This window comes from Podarcis raffonei, chromosome 13, assembly GCF_027172205.1.
Source record: "Podarcis raffonei isolate rPodRaf1 chromosome 13, rPodRaf1.pri, whole genome shotgun sequence".
Taxonomy (NCBI): Eukaryota; Metazoa; Chordata; class Lepidosauria; order Squamata; family Lacertidae; genus Podarcis; species Podarcis raffonei.
The window spans coordinates 14,166,008-14,188,051 of record NC_070614.1 but is presented as its reverse complement, the minus strand read 5'-3'; the positions used below and the strand labels follow the sequence as shown (position 1 = coordinate 14,188,051).

The window sequence follows — 22,044 nt, the reverse complement described above, 5'->3', positions numbered from 1 at the left end:
ATCAAATTGGCTCCAAGCCAAAGGCCAGGCAGAACAACTCTGTCTTACAGGCCCTGCGGAAAGAAATCAGATCCTGCAGGGCCCTGGTCTCATGAGACAGAGCGTTCTACCAAGCCGGAGCCAGAGTTGAAAAGGCCCTGGCTCTGGTTGAAGCCAATCTAACTTCCTTAGGGCCCGGGACCACTAGGGTGTTGCTATTTATGGCGCTTGAGGCTCTCTGTGGGGCATACCGGGAGAGGTGGTCCCGTAGGTACAAGGGTCCTAAGCCATGAAGGTTTGTAGGAGATGGACCTTGCAGGGCAAGTTCAGAGTGGCGGCAGTAGCCACACATGTGTAAGACAGGCATGCATGATGCACTGTCACTGGGGTTGCTCGCTGATCTCATGAAAGCTGTGTGAATTGGTCGTGCACACCATCCCTGTACATGACAACATTGCCTTTATCTGTGATCACAACTCCTACCTGCCTCAGTTTAAACTGAGGTTGCAGTTGCAGATGTTAGCCACATCCACACATACAGTGATTCCATGAAGAGTTTCCTTTTGATCTTGGGACTGGCTCACACATGCCCATGCCCTACAAGTGCTACTGATGCTGGCAGTGAGACCAGTGCTTGGAATGTTCAGTTGAACATCACTGAAATGCAAGAAATCTCTGAAAATGGTTGCCAGGTGAATTAAGTTCATTTTGGGTAATGACTCGTAGTCCATCTTCATTCCTGCTCAGCCACCCCCATAAATAAAAGGGCACCTGGACTCTTAGCTTTCACGTAAAAAAGTAAATCAATCAGAGATCTATTAAGAAAGTTGGATAGCCAAAGCATGGAAGCAACAGTCTAAGGCTTATTAGGCACATACAGAGGCACTGCTCTTGTTAAGGATACTTAGGCAGGAAATTTAAGGACTATTTGAATAAATATTGTAATATAAAAAATTAGAAATTACTTGAAAGAAACAAATAGGCCTAGCATTAAACTAAGTTATAATTAAATAAATGGGATTTAGATTAAGAAATGTGAATAAGATGGACTATAATTGGAAATTGTTTTAGTTCAATAATGATATTGGAAAGCTGTTACTTTCAACTACAAGGAAACTCAGAAGGGAGGGACTAGAGGAAGTCAACCAAGATGTTTCAAAGGTTGGATTTGTAAAGAATTAAGTTTGTTGTTATTTTTTATCTGTTTATTGTTCCTTTTTTTTCTTTTGTTCATTGATGTATTTTCTCCCCCCCCCTTTCTGTTTTTGTGTGTTATTCTGCTTTGTGGTTTTTGTTATTATCCAATAAATTTAAATAAATAACAAAATAAATTTTGTTATTATCCAATAATATTTTATTTTTTAAAAAAGGATGCTTAGGCATTTAACACTGCTGCCAAGTAATCAGAAGGATCTTCCCAATCCCTGCTGAACAGATTAGTTCTTTTTTTGACAGGAGCAGCTTGCAACAAGAAATACAGGTAAAGAAACAAAGTGAATGATGCCTCGCACCATTGCGGATGGCACAAATTAAACAAGGTAACATTTCTACTATAGATACACAATTATGGGCATATCTTCACCTGTTGACATTTTGAGTGAGACTGCCCTTTCGTGCTTGTATAGACCCTATAATGACACCAAAATCACGGGGGATCACTCACCTTTGGTATCAAACGGAATGGGGGTGCAGGCACTGCCACCAGGCGCCCAGGGACACAGATAGACAGCACCCGCCTCCATCACACCAGCCTGCGAGCTGTTGGCCTGTGGGGCACCAACCACCACATTCATGCTAGGGTGGGGAAAAAGGTCAGTCTGGGACTGGTAGGATACAAGGCAGGGAGCCAGTACACCTCATCCCTGCTTCCAGTTTCCTATCTCTGGCCCTATTCACCTTCCCTACTAGGGACAGAATCACAAATGTTTGTGCACAGCAGCCTCATGTGGCAAACCACCAGCTGGAAGAATCTCCCTGCTAGGAATGTTTTACAAGCCTCTGCAGTAGCCCTGGCTGCTCAGCCCAGCTGGACCACCAGGGTCTTGCACTAGTCCTTTGCTTGGGCATGTATGCTTACAGAACCACAAATCTAGCTCCAACCCGCCAATTTTTTTAAAGTAACTGGATATGTGAATTTCTGATCGAAAAATAACCTGGTTCAACCTTCCGAAACTGAACTTACATCTCACTTAGGAAAGGCTTTTATTTCGCAAGGAAATAACTTGTTGCCATCAACATGCACCAGATCTGCTGTATTTAAAAAGCCACACATACCAGCAGCCGTTATTAACATTCTGTGGCAGAGATGAGGAACCTATGGCTCCTTCAGTTGTTCTGGGACTACAACTCCCATCATCCCTGATCAATGGTCATGCCAGCTTGCAAATTATGATTGAACAAATGCTGTTCCTATTGCCTCATCTTGGGCAAACTGCTAATTCCCTCCCCCCAATTACTGCATTTTAAGAATGACCAGCCCTTCCCTTTTCACCCTTTCCATACTGCTCCTGATGCATCTGTTTGAAGACGGGGTACCTCTGGCTGCCAGATGTTAATATTTGGATGAGTATTGTGCTGCATCTGGGAATAGTGAATTTATTGCGCCCTCTCCCCCCCGTCCAGCATTGACACAGCCCTGGCACTCTTGAACTAGTACAACCCCTGCCCCGGGCCTTTGTTTAGACTCCTGCTATAGAGCTCTGTAGACCTTGTCTAATATACCATTTACCGTATTTTTCGCTCTCCAAAAATGAAGGGGAAATGTGTGTGCGTCCTATGGAGCGAATGCAGGCTCCTTGGCTTCAGCGATAGCTACGCGAAGCCTCCGAAGCGCAGAGGGAGCGCTCCCTCCGTGCTCTGGAGGCTTTGCGTTGCTTTCGCTGAAGCCTGGAGAGCGAGAGGGGATAGCCGCCTGAAGCCTTTGGAGCGCAGCGTGAGTTCCCACTGCACTCTGAAGGCTTCAGGTTCCTTTTGCTGAAGCAAGACTCTCCTGGCTTCAGCAGAGAGGGCTGTGCAGCACCCCTTCAGCCAAGCGGGAGGAGAGAGGGGGAGATATTTTTTTTTCTTGTTCTCCCCCTCTAAAACAAGGTGCGTCCTATGGGCGGGTGCGTCCTACAGAGCGAAAAATACGGTAAGTATGAACATCTGCATGGTGCCTGCACCGTCAAGGTTCAATAGATAAAAGCCTCATGCACTGCTGTCGTGCATCTTGCCAGCCAAATAGGCTGTTGGCCTTTCCCAAGACATCTGTTGTCAACTTCCAAGTCCCCGTTGTCCACCTCCTGAGGAGTGCACCATTCCCTCCCGCCATGCCCAGTGCTGTCCTACCTGCCTTTGCTGTCCCGGTAGAAATCCAAGGCAAACCCAAAATAGCTTCCGTTGGGCCCAGAGTACACTGTTGGTGAACTTGCATCCAAGTTCAGGCTCCATACTGAGGAACAGAGGAGCAAGAACCCCACCAGCCAGCGCAAGAGGGGGGCAAGCAGGCCCAAGGAATGACCTCCTCTTGCCATCACCAGCATCTCCCTCCTCTTCCCACTCCAAATGCTGAGTGTTCCCATTAACGCTGTCTCTTCTGTGCTCATAATAGTGACCACAGACATGACACATTTCCTCACGCTTTTCCTCCCCAGCTGAAGCCTCTTCAGCTGAAGATGATAACATTTATCAGAAGTCTCTCAGGAATTTCCCAACAGGAACTCCCTGGGTGTGCGCAGCGATGACCACTTGGAACAGTGATGTTTGGCAGCAGTAACAGGCAGGATCAACCATTGACAAGACACCTCTGGGGAACCACCACTGCCATTTCCAGGCTAGTGTGCACAAGTATGAGCTGTGGTCTTCCATACACAACTCCCAACCCCATCTGTCCTTGGGGCATAGAGATCAGAAACACATGAGATGAGACGGACCCTCAGGAAGTGCTCTGAAAGCTCCTGTTCCTAGTCTGGAATGCTTTGAGATTAGCTACAGTCACACAGTGGTAAGGGTAAGCATTTTTACTGGATCCTGCAGGGTTCTTAAAGTGCAGTTATGAGTCAGAGCCGTTTTCAAGCACCAGGGCTCAATGCGTTGCAACATATGATTAGAAACGTATGTGGAGCTTTGAGAGTTGGGTTCTAGGAAAGCATTTTCAAAGAGTGGGGGCAACCCAGAAACTTGCAAGAGACCAGTTCAGAGTGTACAGCAAATCCTCCCACCACCATTAAACATTCTGAAATGTTTTAAGTTTACAGGGCATGAAGGCTACAAAGACCCAGCTTGTAAAGCCTTTTTCCCACTGGATGCACTGGAGCAGGGGTCAGCAACCTTTTTCAGCCGTGGGCCGGTCCACCATCCCTCAGACCATATGGTGGGCTGGACTATATTTGGGGCGGGGGGAATGAACGAATTCCTATGCCCCAGAGATGCATTTTAAATAAAAGCACACATTCTACTTGTGTAAAAACACCAGGCAGGCCCCACAAACCCAGAGATGCATTTTAAATAAAAGGACACATTCTACTCATGTAAAAACATGCTGATTCCCGGACCGTCCGTGGGCCGGATTGAGAAGGTTGCCTACCCCAGCACTGAAGCATTCAGGACATCCTATTTTCTATCCCACTCGCATGTAGGAATGTTTTATCAGCCAAGCACAGTCACCCCTCCCTGACCGCAGGGGAAACCAGCAAAGGCCTTATCAGGAAACATAAGCAAAAAAACCCCGCATGGTGGTTGTTTAGAGGGAAAAGTGAGAATGGGTGACATGGCCACAGGGGTGAGTTCATCCTTTGAACCAATTTCTTAATTCGCCAGCAAAACTAGGCTCAGTTTGTAATGTTCTCCAATGCACACACTTCCTGGCTTTGCTTCCTGCACTGTGCTACCAGCTATGATGGCACACAGCTCCTGTTTCTCCTATACATCAAATTCAGTTGAGGCAATGGAAGTGCTGAACCATTATCTGGGCTCCATAAGACCAATGAATTAAGGCTCGATGCAGACAAGATAGAAGTGCTACGTGTGGTTCTTTTATTCCCAGTGGTGTCCACCTGCTACAGATGGAATAATCAGATTTGCAGCCCAGGAGCACTCAATGATTCTGCTTTGCCGTAGAAGGCTCAGGTGGCTTCCATGGAATGGACTGCCTTCTACTAGCTGGCAGGCAATTTCAAGCCCTTATAGGAAGACAGCTTTGCTGGTGGAATCTCTCACTTGTCCTTAAGCAGCTGCCACGGCTCCTTACCAGTTTCCAGGCTGAATTCAAAGTGCAGCTGATGCCCTTCATGCTTGGGATTTGAACAAGTTTGGAAAGTGCTTGAAAAACTGCCTGGTTCTTGTCTCTGCTTCCCTGCCCTGAGCTCAACTTCACAGGCTCTTCTCAAACTGCTACTCCGGTGAAGCAGCAGGCGGCACTCAAGGAAGGCCTTCTTCGTGGTGGCACTCCCATCTGTGGAACACTCCCCAGGGAAGCTTGCCTGATGCCTGCTACATAATGTCCATCTGATGGCAAGCAAAAGGCCTCATTTTCCTAAGTTTAAAAAGAATAAATACTGAAATATAAATTGATGCATACTTCATTATTTTGTATTTTATTAAATATTTTTTATTATATATGATTTTTAATTCGTATATTGAAGGGCAAGTGTGTAAGTGTATTTAATAAAACATTTGAGCTGGTGGGCAAGAGGGACCATGAGGACAGGAAGATCTTGCCTCATTGCTGGGACACGATTCATCTTGAATACCAATGTGCAAATCAGGATTATGTTCTTTGCGACTTAACTCTTTTCCGGCTTCCAAGACTACCTCAGCTAACACACACAGGGTCATACCAATGTTACTGAATGTGATGATCATTATCCTGCAAGCATTCAGCGAGGATCAGGAGACGAGGGTTCCAGAATCTCAGAAATGTGGACTTGGGCTGCATCAATTCAATGAGCTAATTGCTCGCTTGAACATGGTCCAATCTTGGGAGTGGCAAATTGAGGGAAGATGGATCACAGCAACAAGGGAATCTTAAAAGGGTTGAAGACAGATAGGGATGTTTTCCCCCCAGCAAAAGAAACATGATAAAGTGGTACCTTAGTTTACGAACTTAATCCGTTCCGGAAGTCCGTTCTTAAACCAAAGCGTTCTTAAACCAAGGCGTGCTTTCCCATAGCAGCGGGGCTTTCAGTTTACAAATGGAACACACTCAACAGGAAGCGGAACATGTTCTGCTTCCAAGGCAAAATTCACAAACCAAAACACCTACTTCCGGGTTTACAGTGTTCTTAATCCAAGTTGTTGATAAACTAAGCTGTTCTTAAACCAAGGGGCCACTGTACATGGCATGAAGCTAGGAGGATCAAAGAGAACAAAGGGGGTGGGAAGATCAGTCGGTGCTCTGTGCAAACAGCGAATAAATGCGGGGCCATAAATAGGGGTGACGGCAGTGGGAAGAGTCACAACATGAGGACTAACAAACTGACCCTTTGGGAAACAAGTACACACACGCTTTCCCCCAAATTACTAGTTTATTAGAAAGTTTATTTTCCTCATTTTTACAGCATGTATATATATTTATATATATACTTTTTATGTGACAAAAGTTAAATATAGCCTGCCGATACTGAAGTAATAGTGCGTTCTCTTTTGTGGTAAGCACTCTTGTGGAAGTCCAGTCTCCTCCTCCCTGCTGGGGCGCCGTGTCTCCCATCTGAACCTCAAGGGAATGAAGCACTGAGAAATTAATACTGTTACTTCTTGAATTATCTACAGCCACTACTAAGAACCGAGTCCCTTTGTCACAGCAGCAGTTTCCAGTGCTTGTCTCGTCGTAGCCAAGGGTAAGGAAGCTTAAAAGCAGTCCATAGTCTTGCCATTTCAGGGCAGCAGCCAGCAGTGGTTATTTCTGAATTTCTGAAAACGGAGGCCGCATCTCAGGATATACAAGCAAGTAGCGCGCCCTTTGGGTCTGGACATGTGTCCCAAAACAGCCGCTGCTTTGCAGGATCTCGGCCTCCTTTTGCACTCAGCAAAAGAACCGTGAGATACCGGGAGCCCCTGCTTCCTAGTTCACTTTGGGGCCGCACCCTGGGGAGTGGCAACTGGGTGATGACTTTTCAAGGGGCAGCTGTGAGGAAAGGGCATCCCATAAAAGAAAACCCCAAGGGGGGGGGGGAAGAAAGGGATTCGGAACGAAAACACACCACTCAAAACCTCTCCAAAACATAAAAAAGGCACATATTTGAAAACAAAGAGCCTTAACACACACACACCCATCCACACCTAGAAGCTATGTTGTTGCTGCAATGACTCAAAACAAGTGGTTGAATCCCAGGGAAAATAGCTGGGCTCTCAGGTGTTGTTTTTTTTTGGTGGGTCCTGTCTATTCCTGCGACCAGAAAGCGACTGTTTGCTTTGCCAAACGAACGGACTGTTCCTCTCAAACTTAAGGGGCCTGGCTACCGACTGAAGCACACAGTGAATGACACCTCAGCTGCCTCACAAACCTGCCTTTTCACAGAAATTACAAGAGATGTCATTACACAGGATGGACTTTGTTAGTTATGGGACAAAGGAGTCCAGATCACTGCTCCTTTGTTTATTTCCAAACCCTGTGACATTTTCTCCTATAAAATGAAAGTCTTCTTTTTTATGGTACATTTAAAAAAAATGAGCTCAATTAAAATATACATGCTTGAAATCATTTTGTGCCCTAGCCATAACTAGAAGCATTGAACCTTTGACAAGAATTTCCTTTCCAACTACGTTAAAATGTATAGATAACTAAAGCCACCTGAACGAGTACCACTCAATGAACGGGCTGTAAAAAATGTTATTGCGGTATACTATCAATATGGAACATTTGTCAGAGGAGCTACAAAAAGCAGCATTGACATGTACAGAGTTCAGTGCAATTTCTTAAATTCTTTTTTTTTCTTCTTCTGAAAAAAAAAATCATAAGTTAATAAGGAACCATCAATATTACAGAGGAAAAGAGTACAAGTTACAGAGTCATGTTCAGGATGTTCACAGGACTCCAGTACAACATATTGCTTCAAGGACTGATCAAGGAATTGCTCTCTGCTCTCTTAGCAGCGCCGTAAAGGGTGTGTAGAAAGGAGAGCACTGCCAAGCTGGTCTGGGGGTGGAAACTGGTCACTGAAAAGCAACTTCCCAGTTTGTGGTGCTCAGTGGGGGCTGCTGAACATGGTTCCCCGAATAGGAGCTGGAGAGAGGGGAGAGGGCAACAAGAGGAGATGGATCAAGGGCTGAGTATTCCTTGGTTCTGTTGCTCGGGTTAAGCTTTAAGGTGGATTCAAATCACTAACTTTCACGCTTTATACTTGATATCGATGCCCAAATAAGATAGATGTGTATACCCACTTTAGGTCTTCAGAGTGGGTAGTAAATGATTTCTAATACGTGACTTGGAAATAAAAAAGGGCTGCATTTGCTAAAGGACTGCACATCCCTGAAGAAGCCACCTCCCTGGGCGCACGAGCCCTTGAATAGCCTTACAAGCAAACCACCAGCAGCACAGCTCTCCCATCTTTCACAGGCCTGTTCCCTCGAGCCTCCCTGCCTCTGCCCAATCCTCCCCCTTCCTGGGCTGTTCTCAGGTCCAGAGACAGCCGCCGCCGCCTTCCCGAGAACGAGAGAGACTGATGCACACGCACAGAGACAGACAGACATGCCCCTGTCCTCTCTTTCCCCTAACCCTCCCCTCCCCGATAGAGGCTGCCTCTCTCGTTCTTTCATGTGCCGTGGCTGGGAGGGTGCTGCAAATCCTGTCCTGAGAAAATGGGGTGCAGGAGAGGGTGGAGGTGCAACGCCGTGGCAGCCGCTGTCGCTGGCCGGGGTGCCAGGAGGGTCGGGTAGAGGGCAGCGTGGTGGACGGGGTGGAAAGTGAAAGGACCCGGGTGGATGGCAGAAGCGGGGATGATATGGATGGGGTGGCTGGCCAGGAAGGTGGCGGGGTGCCCAGGGATGATGGAGTGGGTCAAGTGGGACAAGGAGATGGGGGTCAGGTGGGGCTGAGGGATATGGTGCACTTGCGCAAGAGGCTGCGGGTGAGGGTGGGGGTGGATGCCAATGGCTGCGGCCGCGGCGGCAGCGTGGTGCTGCAGAATGGCGTGCTGCACGGTGGTGATGGAGGTGGCTGCGGCTGCGGCTGGCTGCTGGATGTGGATGGGCTGCAAGGCAGGAGCCGTGGCTGGAGCCAGGGCGGCCGAGGCTGGGAATGCCTTGACCTGCTTGGCCAGGAGCTGCTGCTGGATGTGCTGCTGGGCGGCCTGCTGGAGCTTGCTGTACTTCTCCATCTCCTCCGGGGTGAAGGTGATGGGCTGGCTTTCCAGTGGTGCCAGGGAAGAGTCTTCGCTGCCTTCCGGCTCCCCGCTGATGCTCGGTTCTGCGCTGTGTGGGACGTAGCTGGGGAAGGGCTCCACTTCGGGGGCCAGGGGCACCATCCTGCCTTCGAGGGAGACGGGCTGGGCGCTGCCGTCCAGAGGCTCGGCGGCTTCGCTTTCTGTAGGGGCAGGGAACGGGTGCAGCACGGGCAGGTCGCCGGATCCAAAGTGTTCCGGGAGGGCTGGCGGCTCCAGGGGCATGGGAGCCATCTCCACGCCCGCTTCTTCTGGCTTCTGATCTCCCAGGAGGCTCTCCTGGGTCTCCATCACCAGGGTTTCGTCCACCGTGGGTTGGCTTGCTGCAGCTGCCTCCCCGCCATCATGGGGGGTTTCGTCGAGCTCAGACAGCTCCAGCTCCTCCCCAGTCCCCAATCCTAACCCAGACTCCTCACACTGCTTGGCGTTGGGTTTTCGGACTGTGGGCAGCTTCCCGATCAAGGGAAGGACTGGCTTGTTGCCTAGGGAGGGAGGGAGCTTAGGGCCAAAGTAGCCTTGCGGGGGATCTTTCAGCTTGATCCCAACCTTGTGAGACCCTGAGGGGGAGTCCTCGCTGCCGCTGGGCTTCTTCTCCACCTTCCTGGACTGAACTTTTTCCAGGAGGAGCTTAGCCGTGGCGGAGTTCTTCTCCTCGGAGCTGCAGTTGCTCCCCAGGCTGGAGTTGCCGCTGTTTTGGGAGAGGCTGGCAGTGGTCCCTGTCGCTTCATCACTTCTCGCTTCCTCCTTCCTTGCAGGCCCTTCCCCTGGTCTGCCTCTGAAGTAGTGGGGGGACTGGGAGCGGTAGATCTTTGAGCGGATAAAGTCTCGCCGTGCGGATCTCCTCTCCCCAGGGCTTTCGTGGCCACGGGACCCCTTCCTGGAGAGAGACCGCTGGGAGAGGCTCCTGGCACTCCGGCTGCGCTCCCGGCTGTAGCTTCTGCTCCGTTTCCAGCTGTGCCCGGTCCGGCTGCGGCTCCGCCGCTTGCCCCGGCTGTGGCTACAGCTGCTGCTGCGCGTCCTGCCCCTGCTTCTCGTCCTCGACCTCCCCCTGGTGTGGGTTCGGCTGCGGCTCCGGGATCTGCTCCTGCTCAGGCTGTAGTCGTCTTCCGAAGAGGAGTATTTGTGCCGTTTCGACCTGCGCTTGGAACTGGCGTAGTCAGAATCGTCCTCCGAGTCGTGGGAGCGCTTGGTGCGGCTCCGAGAGCGGTCGCTGTAGTCACTGTAGCTGTCTTCCGAGTAGCTGCGCCGCCGGCTGTACCGGCTGTTGTCAGAGGAGGCATACGAACTCGTTGAGTAGGACCTCTGGGATGACCTTCGGGAGGAATGCCGACGCCCTGACCGGGAGCGGCTTCGGGAACAGTTGCTGCCAGAGTCGTAATCGTCACTGTATTGCGAAGCGGACTTCTGCCGGAAGTGCTTGTGGCAGGAGTCCTCGTCGCTCTCGTAGCCACCGCTGCTCTGCCGGCCTCTGTGGCTGGAGTGGGCGGAGGTGGAGGCCCGTCTCTTGGTGGTGGATGACGCCTGCTGCGGGTCCCCTTTGGGTTTTTTACCACCGTGATCTTGGGAAGAGGTGCCGCCGTCCTCTTTCTTGTTGCCGCTTTCTTCGGTGGAAAGAGACTTCCGCTGAGAGTCTTGAGCGCACCACTTTCTTTTCTTGAGGTGGCCAGTTTCGTCGGCCCCTTGCGTCCGCTCCAGCTCCGTGGCAAAGGACGGCTTGCTCTTTTTGTGTTTGTGTTTCTTCCGCTTCTTGGATTTCTCTTCTGCCAGGTCCCCATCCCTGCTTTTGTCTTCTGCCTCGCCTTTGCGCCTGCGTTTGTGTTTTGTGGACTTCTTGTGCTTCTTCTTCTTCTTGTGCTTGTGGGATTTCCCCACTTTGTCCTTGCGGCCAACAAGGCTGCCTTTGCTGCTGTCTTCTGGCCCCTCGCCCTTGCCAGCCGACACGGGATTGGACTCCTGCTTGCTGCAGACAGACAGGGACTTGCTCTCCGGCGCTGCTGTGGAGGTGCCCGCAGGAGCGCCCACCTCTTTGCTCTTGCTGCCCTCTTCAGCAGATGGTGCTTTCTCCTTGGGAAGGCTGCTTGCAGCTTTCTGTTTCTCCGCCCCTTTCGCTTTAATGTCTTTGTTGCGAGACAGCTTAAAGTCAAAATACAAGGGATTGCAGCTGTACGACACAGAGGGCTCTGCTTTGGTGAAGATCAGCAGTTCGGAAGGCCACTGGAGGGTGGTGCTCTCATCTTTACTGAGCACTGGGAAGAAAGGTCCTGTCAAATGCTTAGGCCCGTCTGTGCCTTCTTTACTGGTTGACGCAAGCTGGGGAAGCTCTTTGGCGACCTCAGACTCCGCAGAACCGCTTCCCTTGAGTGGCTTGCCTTCCTGCCCGCCTGCCTCTTCTGGAGGGTCTTTAACTTCAGTTTTGCTGCCTTTGCTGGAAGGACTCGGTTCCTTCTGGTGGGTGGCACACTCTGCTGCCGAAACCTTCTCACCATTCTTTGCCGCTTTGGGTTTTGGGGAGTTGCTCCGCTTCCTTTCGCGAGCCATTTTCTTGCTCATGGCTTCTGCTTCGACTTGCTCCGTGGCCTTCATAAACAGCAGGAACTGGAAGTTCGGCTTCACCTTGCAGTGAGCAGGTGGGATGTAGTGGTAATACTCTGGCTCTAGTGCCATGGGGCCGTCTTCTCGCTTCATCTTTTTCAGCTTCGACAGGGTGGTGTTTAGACCTTCCTTCTCGTGCGCTTGCTCCTCTTCGTCGCCTTTGCTGTCAGGGCTGTTTGTCCCCTCGACCTCCCCAAATTTCCCCAAGGCTCCAGGATCGGGCTGGGCTTTCTCATCCGCTTTGACTTCATCATCGGGAGAACTGGACTCATCAACATGGTCTTTGAAGACGGAGGCAATTGACTCTAGTTTCACTGGGGCTTTTTTGGCAAATGAGAAAGACACGCCTATCTTCAGAGGGTTAACCCCTGAGCTGATGGCTTGCGGTACCTGGACTGGCACCTGCCCAAGCCCGATGTTGCTACTAGTTTGCCCAGTGGCACAAACAACACCCTTGTCTGTGGTCATACTGGCAACTGGCCCAGGAGCTGGTGAAAAAGAGCAGCAACTGCTGGGAGCTGCTGAATCGACGTCGTCCTCTCCTCCTTCCTCGTCTACTGCCACAGTAGTGGTTCTAAACATCGGCCCGCTTCCTGGAGCACTGGGGGATTGAAATGGGACAGGGGTAAAGGGGAGGGAGAAACAATAGTTAGATACTGCTTAACATTAACATCTTCACCTTTATCTTTTACCCATGCCTATTCAACTGTATTGTACGCGGAATAATTCATGTGCTCCAACCAGCACATCCTTGACAGAATTCAAGTATTTGTGATTATTTTTTTTAAAAAAAGGTGTCTTAAGATTCAAGCCTTCCTGGTTATATAGAAGAATCAAGACGAAAACATCGCAAGGTTTTGATGCACACAAGTAAGGGCTGCCTCATCCATTTCAGGCCTGAAGCTTTTCCCAACTCAGATCCTGTTCACTAGAGCAGTTAGTTCAATTAAATCTGTCTCCCTCCACTCACATGACACATACACTGCCCTTCCAAAATCTGTTCCTGGTGAAGAGGGGGAATGAGGAATTGAACTTGCAGACTGGCCACTGGTGAGCTAAGCATTCCTCATTTGGGGGGGGGGAGGGAGGGAGAGAGAATAAATTATGTTTTACAAAAATCTGAAGAACAACTTGCTATCCAGTCCTTTAAAAACAGCCTGACTAAAAGGGGAAGTCAACTGTATGTTTAAGTTAACTAACTTGCTGGCACAAGGAGCCCATTCACTTACCATTCAGGTTGCTTCCTCTGCTCAGCCAACTCGTGGAGACGACGGAGGGCTTTCTCCTGCTTCCTCTCATCTTTCCGGGATCTCGAGGAAACATTGCGAGCAAACTCCCTTTGCTTGAGATCCTTCAACCTCTGTAGCAAAGCAAGAGAAAAGGAAAATAGAAGGGAGTAAGATGGAACTGTGAACCTTTTCAAGTTTTGCTAGAGTTTCCCAGCTGGCCATCCTTAACCCATTCTGCGCCATTTGACCAGGGGTGAGTAACCAGCAGCTCTCCTAATCTTGTTGGAATTCCAACTCACACCAGCCCCAGCCAGCATGGCCATCGGGGATGATGGGAGCTGTAATCCAGCAGCACCTGGAGAGCCATAGGTTTCCCACCTGTGCACTAGAGAATTTAGAGGTGCTCCCTGAACTCACTGATATAGAGCACATCCTTTCCATGTAGAAGGTCCCAGATGCAGTCCCTGGCATCTCCGGATAAGAGGGCTCGGAAAGATCTCTGCCCAAGACCCTGAACACTCTAAGTAGACAATACTGAGCTAGATAGTTCAGTGGCCTGACTTAATAGCAGACCATATAGTCACAGGGTGGGCTCACTAAAAGTCTCCAAAGAGTAGCCATTTTAGAGTATAAGCAAGAAGCATTGAAGCACTTCTGAGAAAGGATTAAGAGAGGAAGAAGATACTATATTTAGGTATTCAAGAGCAGTAGGGAGGAACAGTTCTATCTCCCTATACAATCCAGGATGCTTAGAATTGCAGGTTCCTTTTCAGAGGAAAACTGGCGGAAAAGGCTTAAGGGCTAAATTTGTTAACCAACCTTGCTGCGAAATCCCAGTGACTGAACAAAGACTGGGAGTGGGGTGCTCTTGCTACAGCAAGCATTGAAACCCATCTAATTGTGTCTGGTGACACAGCAATTGTTCAAATATTGCAATTGTTTTTAGGCTTAGCATATCTCAAATTGTGCTCTTTGCAGCCACAGCTACCCATCCCCTCCCACACGCATCCATCCATAGCAGAAAGCAGGAAGAAAGTTTTGCCCCAGCAACTAAATGCATCAGGTGAAGAATACGCCCTTAGAAAGAATCGGCTTATATGGACTTGTCCCCGGCCACAATATGGAAGCTGTGGCTTTGGCACAGATCTCTCGAGTTTTTGCCCCTAGCCCAGAGCAGACTAAAGTCTAGCATTACTCCGCTGAAAATGGACACCACTTTGAATGAGATGAGATGATGCGGGGAGGGGAGGTGATGGGTTCTCCAAAACTAGTAAGACATCATTGAATGGGGTTATGGTTTCACCGAACTGAGAGTGGAAGAAGAGGAGCGGAATGCATAGCTACGTTCTCAGACATGCACACAGAAAGACAGAGCTACAGACACTAGTAGGAAAAAAAACTCACTCTTATGATCTGGCCTCCATAATATGCTTTCATTATATCAGTTGACAATATCATATCATGAGTGGGGGGGGGGGAGGTAAAAAAAAATACATGAGAGCAGAAGAGAGAGAGAAAGAAAAAAAGGGCAACCATTACTAACATCAACGCTCAGAATATCTGCAAGCTTATTCTATTGGATATGGAACTGGTTCACAGCTAAGAAGGCACAGAGGAACAGGACTCTCATCAAGTAGGATAAGACTAATAACTTTGCCAGGACAAATAAGCTGGGGTGGGTCACTACATAGTCAAACACTGGTTCTACGAGGCTGCCTTGAGCGGAGGAGAGGAAACACAAAACAAGTAAGCATCCCTGGAATGTGAAAGGAGCAGCATTTATAGCTGGGACATGGAATCTGGGGCCCTCCAGATGTTGCTTTTAATGGTATTTATGTTAGAGCACAATTCCTATAGTTGCTGGCCATGCGGCTGGGACTGATGGAGCTTGGTAGTCCAACAACATCTGACAGGCCATAGGTTCCCCAGCCCTGATTTACAGGAAAGGTGAAGCTGGAGGAGAAGCCTTGAGAGAACCAAATGGCTTTCAAGTACCGGTACATCTATGAAAGTCTGACATTTCATAAACCGGATCCCTCCATAAAGAACCATTTCCAAGGTTCTTTGGAAGCATTCATGGAACCAGTTTCATTTTGGAATGAATCCTGCATGAAACACTGGTCTCCTTCAACCCCTCGCATGAACCACTCTTGTAATGTTCAGTTGAAAATGTTCAACGTAAGGGTGGTATATAAATAGCATATGCAAAAACCTCTAAATGAGTGAGTATGCAAAAGACCTCTAGATTTACCTTCCCCTGTTGCAGCCACAGGACCCACAGATGGGTCAAATCCTGTTCATGCCCATCTTAAGAATACACACAGCTGGGAAAACCAAGTCTTCACAAGAATGAACAAAAGCACCAGCAGCGTGGGAAGACAGCACTAAAATTCACAGATTCCCCCAGCAGCGGGAAGGCTCTTGCAGCAAGCCCCGTGTGCATGATAGAGCTCTGCTATTAAAGAAAATTATAGCCCACTTTAACGATGGGCCGTAAGGATGCCTCTTGCTTAGCACTTTGACAAGTGTGGAGAACAAAGAGTGCGACAAGTTGGGCTCATCTGTAGCGGTTTGGCATGAGCTGCGATATGATTATAGCGCTGCATTTATTAGACTGGATGACAGGAAAGGTGGGGTTTTTGCTCGTTTGTTTTGTTTTTGCAGAGGCTTGCTTTGTGTTTCGAATTTGCAGGAGCAGAGTACCGTAAGACACAAATTTACATCCCTTGGCATAGTGCACTTTTAATACATGCAAGAGGGTAGTAGAGTTAGCAGAGGCATGCACATTCTCAGTGAACGCCTTGCAATTTGCACCAAAGTAACTGCACCAAGAAAGCCGATTTTAGAAACCTGCATTTATTATGTCCTGCTAGTCAGTGAAAAGGGCAGGAACTCAGCCATGGAGCTTCTGCTACCTGATCCCTGGCTCAGACACCATTCTGAATTCTGGCTCAGACACCATTGCTTCTGCTGCCAGGGCACCCTGCAGCAGAAACATCTATATGCTTAAAATTTTACATCTGCACTCCACCTTAATCTGGAATTATGCATTAAATAAAGAATTGCCGCCAGCCATTAAATATGAGGGAAGTCACCCATGGTGGTTAAAAGCTATTGCACTTTACAATAGTCTTCACCACTGGTTTTATTTCCCTTGCTGCCTTCCCTAACTTTCGGAAGTGAGGAACTTTCCCAGACAAGTTCCTGTTCTGAGTAGTGCAATAAGGCAGGTAAAGTGCAGGATGAATAACAAGGCATCTGAAACCAACATATTTAGCTTGTGCCATAATTAAAGGAAGCAGTTTAAAACAACTATAAAAAAAATATCCGCTCAGGTGGAAAAACTTGTTTCAAAACAGTATGAATAGTTAATAAGAGAGGGTGAGTTAGCCTGTGATGTTTCCCTATTTAAAATACAGAAGCTTCCTGCTCCTTCAAGTTCTAGACCCCAACGGAGCTTTTTTCATCCTGGCCTCCCCCCACACCCCACAACATCAGCTCTGAATACTATCATGCTCTAACTTCCAGCTCTTTTGTTTTATTTGCAAACGTAAAACAAATTGCGGGATGTGGGTGGCGCTGTGGGTTAAACCACAGAGCCTAGGGCTTGCCTATCAGAAGGTCAGCGGTTCGAATCCCCGCGACGGGGTGAGCTCCCGTTGCTAGGTCCTCGCTGCCAACCTAGCAGTTCGAAAACACATCAAAGTGCAAGTAGATAAATAGGTGCCGCTCTGGTGGGAAGGTAAAGGGCGTTTCCGTGCGCTGCTCTGGTTCACCAGAAGCGGCTTAGTCCTGCTGGCCACATGACCCGGAAGCTGTACGCCGGCTCCCTTGGCCAATAAAGCGAGATGAGCGCTGCAACCCCAGAGTCGGCTACGACTGGACCTAATGGTCAGGGGTTCGTTTACCTTTAAAACAAATTGCAGAAAGCAAGACCAACAATAGGCATGGAATATAAGTACACTTGGAGGCAGGCTGAGTAAGGCATCCAGGTCTTTTTGCTTCAGCTGAATATAAATTGCACTGGCACACGGACAGAGAGAGCTTGTGTTCCCCTTTGCTCTGGCAAGTTCCCTCCACCACCCCAGCTTCCGCTGAAGCATGCAAAGGTAGGGGTGTGCGTCTTCCCTCCCCTTCGCAAAATGTACTGTTCAGGAGGCCTCTAAAATGCTTTAGCAGCAAATGCACAGGAATAGCTGAGTCCCAGTAGAGGGAGTAGAGGACTGCAGGGAGATTTGCCTGCCAATTCAGTCTGCACCTAAGGGCTTTTCTGAGACTTGCCAGATAAGCAAAACAAGCAGACCTAGGGCAAGAGGATTCCTTTCAAGCAGGCCTAATGGCCTGTTTAGCTTGTTAAATTGTTTGTTCGAGGATCAGATCAGAAAATGGAGCTATCATCATCCCCTGCTCCAGGGAATCTCAGAAGCCGGGAATAACAAATTACAAAAATCTTACTTGGCTCTCAATTTTTAAAAAGCTCACTCAATTCCCACAGAAGCCGACCTTCTAGGAAGAAGGGGCAGAGAAAGTAGAAATATGTGTGAGGCATTATTCTCCCAACCTTCAGGGAGTTGGGTGTTGCTGATGGGTAGCGATTCTCTCCCTGCCCCACCAATCCACCACTAAGCTTTCTCTTTCTTAGCATTTTGATGGAATTTAAAAATGGAGTTCTCAGCATCCAATTTATAAGTGATTTGTAATGTTTTCGACTATCTTCTTTTTAACGCTTTTGTGTTTCACTCTTTAGTCTTGTTATTTATTGCTATATTCATGGTTTTCTTTTACAGTGGACGCTCGGGTTGCGAATGTGATCCGTGCGGGATGCACGTCCGCAACCCGCAGCAGCGTGCCTGCGCAGGTTGCGATTCGGTGTGCCTGTGCAAAGCGCAATTTAGCGCTTCTGCGCATGCGCGACTGCCGAAACCCAGAAGTAACCCGTTCCGGTACTTCCGGGTTTTGGCGGTCCGCAACCCAAAAAAACTCAACCTGAAGCATCTGTAACCCGAGGTATGACTGTATAAGCTACCTGGGGGGGGGGGGTTAAGTGTGGTAATTACTGTATAAACAATTTGCTGCCTGAAACTAAGAGAAAGGACTGCTTTTGCAAACTCCCAAAAGCAGTGAATGCTCTCTCTCTCTCTCTCTCTCTCTCTCTCTCTCTCTCTCTCTCTCTCACACACACACACACACACACACACACACAGCTTAAAAATATGGTGCTCCAAGGCTGCTCAGGGCGAAAGCTTTGTAGATGTAACCATAGCTGCTAATTTGGATGTCTAGGCTGTGGCAGCATGCAAGCTTACTGAAGAGGAAGCTCCACTGAACTCAGGAGGACATGCTGTTGAGTAAAGAAGCATAGATTCAGGCAGTAAATGGGCAGACAGAGATTTGCTGGCAAGCAAAGGGGCCTGTTGGACCCATTAGACAAAGACACAAGTGACATGCAAAGCATACTGTGCTGCCTTTTCTTCCCCTGCAGAGCAAGCCAGAGGCTTAGCAGTGAATGCTCTCTGCAGCCAAGATGGGAGTTTGCTTTTCATCCCTATCCCAGATTCTCGTGAACTGGGCAGACACATCTCTCTCTCTCTCTCTCCCCCCCCCCCATTTGCTGAAGTAGAAGAAGAGCCACTTCACATGCCATTTATGGCTCCTGCTTGCCTCAGCCCATGCAGATGGGCCAAACTGAGCTCCTCAAAGCCATACATATCCAATTGGTCGTTGCGAGAGCTTTTTAGAGAAACTTCACAACCATGTCAGCTGCTGTGTGCTCTTAAAGTCATAATGTATTTTCTGGAGGTTTAATTAAACTAAGAGACCATGTGCTTTATAGGAAACCAAACAAAGGAAAAAGTATTTTTAACTTCTGCTTGGTAAAAACTGTAAAATGGCTTAGTTTGCACACAAAAGGAAAGTAATTTACTTGGCTACTTGGACTACTAGTCTACGTACACTTACTGGAGAATAAGCCCTACTGAGCTGAGTGCTACTAAATTTCAAATAAACCTGGATTTATTATGCATCTCAATACAACTCACAAACCATTTAGGATGTAATCCTATTTCTGCCGAAGGAAGACCCACTAAAATTATGGTAAGATTGGGCTTTGGAGCTAACCCTCGGACGATGATTATCTGGGAAGTTTAGCCACAATTTGTGGAAACCTGATTTCATATGTTTAGTGCAGAAGATAACACGAAATTAATAACACATGCTCTCATTCTGATTAAACTGGTATCTGCTTTGAAAATGTTGAGTTCTGCCAGAGTTGACTGGCAGAAGGACAACTGCTGGACCCAAGCTGAAATTGTGAAACCCTGACGGTAGCTAGCTCATTATTAACCACAAGTGAGTTATCTGAAGTCATCTGAAGAAGTATGCATGCACTCAGAAGTTCATACCAAGAACAAACTTACCGTATTTTTGCTCTATAAGACGCACCAGACCATAAGACGCACCTAGTTTTTGGAGGAGGAAAACAAGAAAAAAATATTCTGAATCTCAGTAGCCAGAACAACAAGAGGGATCGCTGCGCAGTGAAAGCAGCAATCCCTCTTGCTGTTCTGGCTTCTGGGATAGCTGCGCAGCCTGCATTCGCTCCATAAGATGCACACACATTCCCCCTTACTTTTTAGGAGGGAAAAAGTGAGTTATAGAGCAAAAAATACAGTAGTTGGTCTTTAAGGTGCTACCAGACAATTTTTTAAATTATATTTCCACAAGTGAGTTGTGCGTCTCAAGTGAAATATAGGGCGCTCCTACACATCAGGAAGCAGAGTCCTTAAATAGTTGTCTCATTTATACCCAGCCTTCCTCCAAGGTATGCAAGTTCCCTCATCTGCTCTTCACAACAGCCCACTAATATAAGGCATGCAAACCAGGGAGTTTCATTGCTAAGTAGGCATTATAAACTTTGTTGTACACATTATCTAGCAGCATCAACAGCCTGTTTCCCACTAAGCATTGCATATCACATGTTGGGTAAGCCAAAGGGGGGGCACCACCTCATCCCTCTTGGCACATTTGGCTAAAGATCATGCCTGGCCCCACCCTGCTCACCCTCAATACAGGCACAAAGGGACTACAGATAATCTTTAGCTTCTCAGCAGTGACCAAAGCAGCCTTGGCATTTCTTCACAGAACCTTCCCAATTGTTTGATCCAGCAACGTTGTTGACATTCCCTGCCTTGAGCAGTGGCCTCAGCATATTTGAAGGCTGACATGATGCATGCTGAGACGCATTTCTTCCTCCTCCTTACTCGAGGGAGTTCCATGGTTTGGCTTTGTATGTGGGAGTGCCTGGCGGAGCATGCCTAAGTCACATGAATGCACACACTTGTAGTGATGTGAGCACAGAATCGGAAAGCCTGCGGATGAAGGGGCTCTTTCAGAGGTCTGCTGGCTTCCATTTCCTTCCTCTGGCAGTGCTGCTCTCTGTGGCAATGCACTGCGTGGGCACTTAAGCAATTTCTGAATCAATTGCTGTAAGAAGTGACCCCGAACAACACCAAAGGTGACACTGGGTAGCATTTTATGTCTAAGGAAGAGCTATCAAAGCAACAGAGGAGCAAAACCATGAACACAAAATGTGTTGGAGGTGCAAGAGTTCTGCTCAAAAGCAAGCCTGTATGCGCAGCCATATGATGCGGGGGGAAACTTCCACTTGCAAAAATATTTCTGCTCATTATAGCATGCTAGCAAGGACGATCTGGCCCACAAAATCTAACGGAGAATCAGAAACATGTGGAATGCAGTTTCTAATCTTCTCAGACTGCTCTGCTTTCAAGTTTAGGGTGTTATTTGAGGACTAGAGAGGAAAATGTGGGGAAGCTACATTCCCATCTTTGTTCTCTTACTGAGCCTTGTTTCAAAAGGAAGTGAGAATCAGAGCCTGCAGACACTTGACAAGAAATTCTCCTACAATAAAAGCTAAAGGTAGCTACTGTATTACTGTATTATGAAACCTGACCCCCCATGCTAACACACAAAACTTTGATGACCGAGCAGATATATGTGCTTTATTTTTTATAATAAATTTCATTTGATTAATAAACAAACCTGTTTCAGCAGGTTTAAAGCAGCATAAGGTTTCAGGGCCAGCTACGAAGTCTGCAATTCACCTATTGCTGGTCTGACACAATACATAAGGCTCAGTCTCAATGTAGAGTGATCCTGCCGAGAAAGGAGCTGAGGACTAAACTGATGAAAAGTTATTTGTTTTGTTCTCCACTGCTGAAATGGGTGTCTGTTGATGCTTAGGCAGAGATCATCTAAAAGGCTGAGATTGGTGCTTGAATCATAGGGCTTTCATAGCATGTTTTAAGAAGACTACAGTGGAGCCACAATTTGGTTAAAATTGTAGGGAGCAGGAGGTGGGACCTTTGCATTGAATTAAGGGCCTCTCTACCTTCTCCTCCTCACTGTTCCCATTTGAACACTGATTTGGAGTGACACTGAGCCCTTGGTTCGTGACTGATTTAGTTTCCCTAATATGACTCAGTCACCCAAATGTACTGAGGGAGAAATTAGAAACCTTTACGGCACCAACTGAGCAGCAATAATTGTCATGTAATTTGTAAAAACCCTTGGCACCAAGAAAATATCAAAGGGCAGCATTCAGTTTTGATAGCAGTGAGGTCTGATGGTGAACTGAAGGAACTAGCAGCAAAGTGGGCGGACTGAGATATGAAAGCAAGCAAACTACATGGTGATGTGGAGAAGGAGGGGGATTCTGGCATGAGAGGCTACCCAAAACTTACAGGAATGAATGAAGGTGTTGACAGTCCAGAACTGGTACCAAGCCAGCATACCTTTTTGGTACTGTAGAGTCTTCTTATCAATATGGTTTAAAAATGGGTGAATGAAAGATTCTTTGAGCAGGATTGCTC

At 47.9% G+C, this 22,044-nt stretch overlaps 2 protein-coding genes and 1 long non-coding RNA gene across 6 annotated transcripts in view; 1 reads left to right on the top strand and 2 right to left on the bottom strand.

Moving 5' to 3' along the window:
• ITGA2B (integrin subunit alpha 2b) overlaps positions 1-4,226 on the bottom strand; it is a 47,112-nt gene extending 42,886 nt beyond the window's left edge. Inside the window, exons 1-2 of the mRNA XM_053360488.1 lie at positions 3,307-4,226; positions 1,643-1,773 (exon numbers count right to left, since the gene is read on the bottom strand). Of these exons, the coding sequence (XP_053216463.1) occupies positions 1,643-1,773; positions 3,307-3,581 (406 nt within the window). The 5' untranslated portion in view covers positions 3,582-4,226. The remainder of the gene's footprint in view (positions 1-1,642; positions 1,774-3,306) is intronic.
• Positions 1,426-5,525, top strand: LOC128399250 (uncharacterized). The gene is made up of 2 exons (XR_008327193.1): positions 1,426-1,517; positions 5,003-5,525. It is a non-coding gene; the product is annotated as an uncharacterized LOC128399250 (long non-coding RNA).
• Positions 5,526-6,463: 938 nt separating this feature from the next.
• Positions 6,464-22,044, bottom strand: part of GPATCH8 (G-patch domain containing 8) — an 84,922-nt gene continuing 69,341 nt past the window's right edge. For all 4 annotated transcript variants that reach the window (XM_053363178.1, XM_053363179.1, XM_053363180.1 and 1 more), the window contains 2 exons: positions 13,157-13,287; positions 6,464-12,528 (listed from right to left, as the gene is read on the bottom strand). In XM_053363178.1, the coding sequence (XP_053219153.1) occupies positions 8,709-12,528; positions 13,157-13,287 (3,951 nt within the window). In that variant the 3' untranslated portion in view covers positions 6,464-8,708. The remainder of the gene's footprint in view (positions 12,529-13,156; positions 13,288-22,044) is intronic.